At 32.3% G+C, this 10,837-nt stretch overlaps 1 protein-coding gene across 1 annotated transcript; it reads left to right on the forward strand.

Annotated features, from left to right (window-relative positions):
- Positions 1–3,246: 3,246 nt before the first annotated feature.
- On the forward strand, positions 3,247–9,481 carry LOC111055863. Its single transcript, XM_039433311.1, has 4 exons — positions 3,247–3,442; positions 4,904–5,209; positions 6,651–6,787; positions 9,340–9,481. Exons 1-4 carry the CDS (start codon positions 3,302–3,304, stop codon positions 9,428–9,430), a joined length of 675 nt encoding a protein of 224 aa, XP_039289245.1. The 5' UTR covers positions 3,247–3,301; the 3' UTR covers positions 9,431–9,481.
- The last annotated feature ends 1,356 nt before the right edge of the window (positions 9,482–10,837 follow it).

Consider the following 10,837-nt stretch of genomic DNA (forward strand, 5'->3'; position numbering starts at 1 on the left):
ATTTATATTTTTACTCTTATCAAAACACAAATAATAAGAAAAACCTCTATTTGTTGAAAGAATATCAATAGTTATTTTAATCATCTTGATTTGAGACAGGTAATAATCAAATACCGGTGCCATCCAAATAGCGCATTATCATGCTATTTTCTAGCGGTCTTTTCAAACCATCAAGGCGCTCAAAGCATTTTACATTATAATAATATTATTTTCAATTTTTTTTAAAGAAAGATGAATTCTTTAAAATGTTATACAACTAATAAACAAAGTATTGATCTATTAGAATAAACAAAACCAATAATTTATATCTCTGAGTTGGAATTGGATGATATTATTGCAAAATATTAATAGCCTTATACTGACTGCTATGAAATGCTAATAATCTTTTTTGTAAACCAGCAGCTATACGATTTTTTTATTCTTTAAATTTCTCCAAAATAAAATTAATAATTATTCAAGTTTTTGATTCCCTCTCTATTTCTCAACAATTTAATAGGTTACTCTCTATTTTAGCCTCTCAAAGTTCAGGAAAATCGATAACACTCAGAAAAACTGACTGATTAATAAGAAGTTGATTAGGCTATTGATTCCAAACTCCAGCAGCCTGACAAAATAATAACTATTATTTCCATGTCTTTGAAAGCAAGCAACTCGCTTTTGAAGCATATCATTATATTTTATAGATTATTGATAATTTGAATGTTCCTCATTCAACAATTAAATTATCGTACCTGTAATCAAAATTCACTTATTGTTTGTGAAATCATAAAATTGCAATCACTTGTCAATTAGAATGATATCATTCCATTTAGAATTGAGTTACACAATGAATTCTATTCATTGTCATTCTATATAATTATAGACATGAGAGAGCTTGATAATAGCCTTCAAAGTCGTCAAAATAATCGATCAAAGTTCATCATTAGGGTGTCAAATAAGTTTATTGGGAGAAATTTCAAATGTCTGTGATGTTTGATACTATTTACCTTTAGCCTAATTTTAAGGCACAGTTTCTACTTATATAGGTACTCGATAACTTTCATCCGAGTATCATTAATATATAAGGCTATTTTATTTCAGTAGTTTAAAGTCTCATCAATAGGTTCAATGTACAAAATTTTAAATCTATAACACTTACGAATTAATTTGTTGAAATCTTCAATAGCGAATTTTTGTCCCACGATGTTAGTTTTAAAATGTGTACTATTTTGGTCCATCCTAATTAGCAAAATGACTTTTTGCATGCCCTCAGATTCTGTGAAACTTATTTTCGATTGCATGAGTACAAAGAACATATTCTCTCTTGTGTTTTCCACTTGTTCTATGAATGGTTAGTAAAATTTGATGCAAATTGAATCGAATAAGTTCATTTCCCAGAATTTTACATAAAAAATAGTTACATTTATAAAATAAAGTAGGCTATACAAGAGGGAAACGCCCTACAGGTCTGTGTGCAGAAGGGAGTCTCTATTCTATAGAGAGCAGAATAAAATCACACAATCTTTGATCACAGCATTTTAAAAACCGCATAAAACAATGATAATTTTCAATAGAAGCAGCTATAGTTATTATTATTAGGTATGGTAATATTTACTTTTTATCATTGGGGCAGTTTATCTAGAGATATAAATAGAAATACAAATCTGAAATCTCAGTACCCTTTTTGAATTATTTTATCACAACATATATGTTTCGGACATCACAAGTGATTTGAATCACTTGAAAATGGCATCAATGTCCGAAACATGTTGTGATAAAATAATTAAAAAAGGGTACTGAGATTTGCATTTCTATTTAGGCCTATATTACAAGTAGCCCTAAACAGAAAAGAGACACTAGAGTTAACATTTTGACATTTTTTAATTAATTTGGAATAATAATTCAATACAAACCAAACAATCATCCAAAAACTGTAACTATGAATAACTTGCTTTGTTATTTTAAAATTATTGAACAAAAGATTGTCCAAAGTTGGCTTACATATGTATCCTTTGAAAAATATTATTCATTGGTGTGAAACAATATTCATGGTACTAGTTCATGGCCAAATTTTCAAGACACTTTTTAAATCAAATGGACCATAAAACATATAGATTCAATAGTGCATTAGATTTAATAAGTGTGCTCAATATATCAATATGTATATGGAATGTATCGTTTTAAAAAGTGCGTTTGTAAAAACAAACTATGTAAGAACAATAATATTATTTTATTATCAGCATGAGGCATCCAGCATGCTTTGTGAATAACTTTGAGAAGCAACACGAATTTTACCAAAGCCTCATGATTTCAAATAGTTGAAAAATAGTTTTTGAGACTGTAGATGTAACGTCCTTCTCTTTTTTAGATTCAATTAGCGAATTCTTAAGCTGCGTACACATATACGCACTTTCAACCCGCACCGAGCACGCTCCGCCTTCGTACCGCCCTCGTACCGCCCTCGTTCCTCCATCGTACCACAGTCGCTCCGCCCCCGCACCCATCATGAACGTTACGGGAGATGTTCTGCCTATTACATGGGAAACCATAGTTGGCTAGGTATCTTCCTCTCTTTTTTCTCTTCTCCAACACACCCAAACACTAAGCCCATGGTTTTTTATATTTGTAACATTTTATTGTGTTTTATTTGTTTCGTAAATCTTTGTAATTTTGTTTTGTCTTGTTTTGTGTGTTTTTAACAAATTGAAATTGAAAATTGAAATTGTTAGATCTTCTCGCGTTCCCCGGTCGAACCACTCTTGCTCCCCGGTCGATCATCAATCGCTCTGCTGGAGTGACGTTCGGTTGCGGAGCAGAGCGAAAGTCTGTACGCACCTTTAGTGTTATTGTGGCTAATAACACTGATTTTATGGTTCTTTATAAGTGTATTGTGGTGTGTTTTTGCGGGATGTACGCGAGAACAATTGATGCTAAATTGCATTAAAATCATCCGTCAAATACAGAGGTCTTATACGTGAAAGCACAATGATAATAGCTCGACGATCTATTAATGCCTCTCATGATATAGGCCTAATGTAGGTCTCAGAAGTAGAGAATGGTTAAATATTCATTGCTTTCAAATATAGAGATAATGATTTATCAGAGGTAGCATAAAAACATCAATTTATTCTGAACAACACAAGTCTCTTGATTGCCTTATTCCCAGAACAATTATTCAATCTAATAGATTATCAAACCTAGAGATTCGATTTAAAGACCCATTAGATTTAATAAGTGATCTAGAAACTGGTCCTAATTTTTATGAAAATGATCCTGCATTTTACTCCTGATTTCAGAGTCAGTAGAATTATTGGAAAAATCCATGCAGGTTGATCAATACACAATTTTCTCCAAACCAAGCAGCTCCATAGATGAATTGATAAGTTCAATAGTGTCATCAACTCATAAAATTGGAATATATGTGAACCTGGACTGTGCTGCTGGAATGGAGTTTTTTGTCAAGGTAGGTATGCTAATCGCTAATCAACAATTCCTATACTTTGTAATCCAATAGTGAGGACCACGTTATAATGGCAGTGTTTCATTAGCAATGGTATTGCTATCCTTGTCTATCATTCAACAAAGCAGATAGTTCTATCTCTTTCACGCTTTGCTCTGTTGCCAGAACGTCTTTTAACAATGTAGAATAATAAATTGATTAACAAAATATGTCATCTAATTATGAAAATTCATTATGAAATTAGGTATTGAAAAATATAATTTCTTACTTAATAAAATATAATTGATCATTGTGAACGATAATGAACAGTTTACATCAATAAATCTGTATCAACTACCGTCTACAGAAGGCATTGACAAGACGGAGGATCAGCACTAGCAACGTTGATTTCCTATCTTTCTCCACTGCCATTATAACGTGGACGGGTGGACCTCACTATAGCAGAACAGCGTTGCTGATTCTCTGCCTAGCCATTACCTTCTATAGAGATAGCTCTAATTCTGGTATATATCTGATGAATATCTTAACAGTTCATTCTTTTAAAAAATGATCAGTTATATTTCATTAGTCAAGAAAATATGTTTCTCAATGACTCAATAATAAATTCCCATAATTGAAATTAATTTTTTGTCAAGTAATCATATTTCTACATTACTAAAAAACGATATTATGGCATCGTTGCGGAGCTAGAAAACGATAGTGCTATCTGTATTGTCAAATGATAGACAAGGATAACAACACCAATCTTAATCAAATACTGCTATTATAGAGTACCGTAGTTTGTACCTCCTAATCACAATGAACATTTCAAGATTTTACTCGATAAAAAAAATCGAATCTTTTATCTTCAAACTGATGAAGATTAAATCATGTTGGTGGCTAATAAGGGACGTTTGCACAGTATGACAACTAAATTTCATTTTAAATTGGATTAAATCTAATAAAACAATATAAATTAATAAAATGTTTTATTGTTTTAAACAGTGTTTTTATAAAATGGATTAAATCTATATCAAGTCTCGTTCGTTATAATGTGGATCACTTTTAGTTTAAGCCACCAGCTGATTAGATTCAGTTTAAGCTTTGACTGTGCAAACGGCCCTTAAAGTACAACTATCACACATTTCTTATCAAACACTGTTTCATGAATCAATTCAATTTGAAATTAAATTCTTTATTTGAAAAATAAAAACACAATAATAGAGTAATTAGGTAATAATATAAGTCTTAACTCTATTCCCTTTTTAACCAATATTTCAATTTTTTCTATAATTGACTTTTAGAATGACTTTTTTATCTATGTTGACGTGGCGAAGTTTGGACAATATTGTCCACTCTACCACTTAACCACGATGGAACTGATGTAGATAATTTTAATAAATACATTTTCCAATGGGCAATGATAGTTCAATAAATAATTCTAACTCGAACAGATATTCTATTATAATCATTCCTATTTTTCAGGCTTCAGAGAAAAACTTGCTGAGAAACAAATACTCCTGGCTCCTCCTGGGAGACATCACACAATCTGTCAAATCCAAACTGGAGAAATGCAAAAATTTAAATTTAATGAGTGACGTCATGTTCGCAATAAGAAATGAAACTGCTTTCGATTTGTTTTACGTTTATAAAATGAGTAATGGATCGTCACTTGCCATTAAAAAAGCTGGATTCTGGGAGAGAAATTCTGGAATTAGATTTGCAACTAATGGAAGCCTCATTCACCAGAGAAGGAATTGGGAAGGTGTTCTGGTTGAAGGAATTACTGTGGTTGGTCAATTATTTTATTACATATTTTAGAATACATTGCATAGATATTAAAAAAAAATCAAATGAAAATATCACTTGGGATAACCAGAGCACACAACCGACCTGCTTTCTAAGCATATCATAGAAACCTGTAATACAGGAAAAACTATTCATATTGAAATTCACTTTCAATTTAAACAGTCAGCAATGGTTGATGATTGAATGGAAAACAGTGATACTAGTAGTTCTGTGAACAGTAGACCTCACGCAGTATTCTCATCCACAAGTACCTGATTGAAACTATAGACCTTATGGAACATCAATAGACTGGCTTCTCCACACATCTGTGTAATCACTTGTCAGCTGATTTATGATGAATAATAATATTCTAAAGTCTGATTTTTACTCTAATATTGGCGTATGAAGGAGGCTCCTTTCTCCTTTTATATTATCCTTGAAATGCAAAATTTCCAAAAACCTTGTATATACGTCGACGCGCAATTAAAAAAGGAACATACCTGTCAAATTTCATGAAAATCTATTACCGCGTTTCGCCGTAAATGCGCAGCATATAAACATTCAAACATTCAAAAATAAAGAGAAAAGCCAAACCGTCGACTTGAATCTTAGACCTCACTTCACTCGGTCAAATATTTAGAATTAAATTTGATTGAAGATAATATTAATTGATATATTTCAGAATTTAGTTTATTTTTGGTCCTTCAAAATGATTTCTTTAATATGTGAATATTTCCTTTTTTAGTGATAATAATGTAAAATTTTTCTTCTATGTTTGGTTTCGAAGCATCTAAATTCTACTACTTCATGAAAATAATTAAGAACTGAAAATTGTATGAAGTGAACAACTACAATACTTAACCTATTTCGGACTATGAGTAGCCTTATCTAAATTTGGGAGAGGAATAGCACAATAAGGTTACCTTATTTTTTCTCTTCCTATTATTCTTATGATGTACTTGTTGTATGAATGAATGAATAAAGAATAACGAATAAAGAATTATTCACGAGGAATTTTTTCAGCTCAATAAATCTCACTATAAGCATAATTCATTATATAGCACCATAGAATAAAATACGGTAATAGAGAACCCTGTAGAAGAGAGAGAAAGTAGTGTATACAAAAAAAGAATATATAAATAGAATACAATAAAAAATACAGTAGGTGCCAATGTTTTCTTTTTCTTTATGATAGCATACCTTCTACCAAGTGATATCCTCCTATAAACAACAGGATATCTGATGTTTTATAGGTACCGTTTCCATAACACATATAAATTCCATTCTTTAAATATGATTCCTCTTCAATCTCTCTCTAGTATTTATTTATTTATTCTTTATTGCTATCTTGAATTTATTTATGAGTAGAAAATACATTTATTAACATGATGAACGTTTGATAGAATTTTCAAATTTATTCAATAATCTATTTTTATGTTTGCAGCTTTCAGACTTCAAATTAAATAATACCGAAGATGGCCTGAGAGAGTTGGCTGATCCAAATTTCAAATACCACCAGGATATAATGTCTAGATTTTGTTATGTTCTCTTCAAAAACTTTGAGAAATTGTACAATATGACGTGAGTGAATTTGAAAGTAGATGTATTGAATAACGTTATTATTGCAATTATTTAATCAAGTGATATTCAAATAAAATTGGATGAGTGAACTAACTTATTAAGTGAATCTTCTATTGATAAATTTCAAGTTTGAATCTCTTCATTACTTCTTCAGACTCATGAATAAAATATATTATTCATGTACTCACTTTTCTTTTTAGGGCTAGGTACTGAATATTTCATATTCACATTAAAACAATATAGAAACACAATTTAACCCATCAAGTACCCTTTCATTTTATCACAACACATTTATTGTGAAATAAAATGGTTCTTGAAAACTTTTATTGTGATTCATATTTTTCATTTATTCACTTTTTTGTTTAGGGCTAGGTACCTGTATTTACACGAAAATTTAAAAAAAAAAACAACAAAGAACCCTTTTTTTAAATACCGTATATGTTGAACAGGGTACAGTACTTTGACTTTTCAATTTTCATGTATTATTCAAGTCATGTAACCATTTTATAATACTTGTGTGGCAATAACAGATTTTTATTTGAATACCGAACTGAACTTTTCAATTCAATTAAAATTAATTCTATTTTCAGAAAGTGTACATTTTACAATACATTCCCCTCAAGAATCAAGAATTTTATTGGCCATAAAACAACATTACAAAAATGTAAGCAATAGGCTTCGTCAATAAAATAAGTAAAATATCACAAGTTGGACTATAAAAACAAACAAATTTACACATACAGGTACACATTGAAATATTCCAGGTACTCATCAACAGAATAGAAAGCTTCAGACTTGAGCCATTTATCAACAGCAATACAAAACGTTTTCAACAGTAACTGCTTAACATTATCTGGTAGTAAATTAAAAATTTGTAGGTAGGGTACTTATGACTTTTCAGAGTTTTAGTCAATCTAACTGTAGGTCTAGTTATATCATCCCTATGTCTAGTGTAATGTGAATGTACAGAAATATTTTTATTAAAATTAGACAGATTTGCAAGATTCATTGTATTTCATACCAAATTAACTCGGCTTTAAGTGCTTTCTTTTAAAATTACTCCTGAAAATTATACTCATCTAATATGGAACAAGTATATGTTTTGAGTAGTCAATGTAACAAACAAGGCAAGGTCATAATTTTGTGTTCAACAAAAATTCCTCTGCAAGATTCATTGTATTTCATACCAAATATAACTCTAAGTGCTTTCTTTTAAAATTACTCATCTAATATGGAACAAGTCCGTGCTTAGAGGAGGAGTCAATGTAACAACAATAATAGATACAATACAGGAAAATAAGAAGTTGACTTTCCAACTGATTTCTTGTAATTGATTTCAGATTGAACATCACTTTCACTGATAATTGGGGAATGACTTCGCCCAATGACTTGAGAGGCATGAACGTAGACCTGGCTCAGGGGAAAGCTGAACTTGGAGTTTCATGTACCACCATGACAGAAGACAAATTTCAATATCTGGAATTTTCCTGTCTATTCTTGTTAAAATTCAGGTTTGTGTATAATATCATAGAGAAACAATAGCAAAGTAGATATCCCATGGTATAGGGTGTTTATGTCGTAACTTTTACTGTTATCTCAAGCCGATAGTCCACGTAGTTCTTTCCCATAAAGCTATGTGGCGCTGGCAGTCTCTCATATTGTGCCGTTCATACAATCTCACCCGGCCAAAACAGTAAAAATCTACAATAATCGACAGTAATCGGCTTGAGGTAACAGTAAAGTTGCGACATAAAAGCCCTATATACCATATGGGATATCTACTTACATTATTATTTCTCTATGATAATATACAATTTATTCATTAAATTAGATCGCCAGTCCAATCCATTAAATAGTTTTCTACAAAAAAGTTGTCAATTCTTTACTTGTAGAGAACAAGTTTCTGTTTTCAAATTTCGAGCAACAAAAGTTGTCAATTTTTTGCCCAGTTGGCATGGAGTTGTAGAGGGGGACATTTTGTTGGCAACTTTCTCAGTGTTCCCCACACTGGGTAGGAAACAAAACATTTGTTGAAAACAGAAGGATTTCCATAAGTTGACGATAAAATGATGCTGTACTTTTTTGAGAAATTGTCAAAATTACCCAGTCGGCATGGACTTGTATAGGGGGAACGTTTTGTTGACTACTTTCACAGTGTTTCCCACACTGGGTAGGAAACAAAACTTTAGTTAAAAACAAGTATTTCCACATGTTGATGACAAAATGATGCTGTAATTTTTTGAGAAATTGCCGAAATTTGTTGGAAATTCAGTTGACAAATAACTCTGGTGTAAACACGGCTATTGAATCACGATTATATTCACTATTTATAGTGAATAGTGATAAATAATCAGCGTTTACACCAAAGTGGTAAATAAAATGTTGTCCGCAGTGTTCTCCAAAAATTTGCCAGTTTTTCATAAAAAACAAGTTGTTCTCAAAATGTAGAGCAACAAAATTTGCCAATAGCTCAATGTGATTAGATTTAATATCAACTTACTGTTTATAAAATATTTGTGAAAGTAGACTTATTCATGAACATTATTTTTCAGATCGATCTTCACGTTCCGCGCCCCCAACTACATGGGCTCCCCCGACTCTCTCCTGCTCCATTCTCAACAAGCATCTGGCTATCAATCGTAGCCATCACTACAATCATCACAATCCTCATGACAATCCTACAATCTTACAACTCCCAACACCCCGACCAAACAATCCACGCCAGTTTCATCACAGTGTTCGGTACATTCTTCCAACAAGGATTCAGTTCCTCCTCTCCAAGAATTTCGGAACGAATTTTGTTAGTTTCAACACTCATCTGCGGGATGTTGATTTGTTATCATTTTAGTTCCATGATTGTAACTGTTTTGATACGACCGGTTCCGATCTCAATAGTAACCGCTGAGGATCTAGCGGCTAGTAAGTTGAAAATCGCGGTTCATGATATATCTTATTTTCACAACTATTTCAAGGACACGAAGAACCCGCTGATCCGTGAGTTCTACCACAAGAAAATGAGGAAACAACACAGGTTCGTGTCAATCCCTGTGGGGGTTGAACTAATGAGAACATCAGGCTACGCTTTTTACACAGAAGAGTCCTATCAGTACCCAATAATCAGTGACACGTTTACAGACTCGGAAATCTGTACAGTGTCCGATCTAGAGATTGTGAAAGCCTACATGGTGCCTAGCCCGATGCGGAAGAACACACCCTATAGGAAACACATCAACTGCGGTCTGCTTCTCATGCGGGAGGTTGGTATTGTGGCGCGGGAAACTAATCAATGGAGGACAACTCAACCAAAATGTCAGGGTTCCATTGAATACAGTAGTGTGCATTTTGAGAGTTTAACTCTGGCATACGTTGTTTATCTGACGGGAGTCGTGTTGTCATTGGTGATAGTTTTTGTTGAGAGGTTTCAGTACAGGAAAGAAGGAATTGTTGAGGAAAAAGAAGGAGAAACGTTTTAAAACGAGACGGTTTGTTGGGTTGAATTATTCTAGTAGAAAATAATTTATTGACCGAGCGAAGTGAGGTCTAAGATTCAAGTCGACGGTTTGGCATTTCTCTTAATGTTTAAATGTTTATATGTTGCGCATTTACGGCGAAACGCGGTAATAGATTTTCATGAAATTCGACCGGTATGTTCCTTTTTAAATTGCTCGTCGACGTATATATACAATGTTTTTGGAAATTTTGCATTTCAAGGATAATATAAATGGAAAAAGGAGCCTCCTTCATACGTCAATATTAGAGTGAAAATCAGACTATAGAATTATTCATCAAAATCAGCTGTCGAGTTGACTATAAATTGCATGCCATGACGCATGAAATTCAATATCTCAATGTAACTTGGTAAGAATTAGCAGCTGTGTAGACTATAATTGCATGCCTCATTGAATGCAATTTTTATGCACTATTAATAGGATGCAAAGAACTTATAACAGATCGTCTGGGCGCCTAGATGTCTTCTAGTTTTCTCGCGTAAATTCCGGAAGGCGTTATATATGATAATTAAATCTTATTGTGTAAGCATGATCTGATCAA

Source organism: Nilaparvata lugens, chromosome 7 (genome assembly GCF_014356525.2).
Source record: "Nilaparvata lugens isolate BPH chromosome 7, ASM1435652v1, whole genome shotgun sequence".
Taxonomy (NCBI): domain Eukaryota; kingdom Metazoa; phylum Arthropoda; class Insecta; order Hemiptera; family Delphacidae; genus Nilaparvata; species Nilaparvata lugens.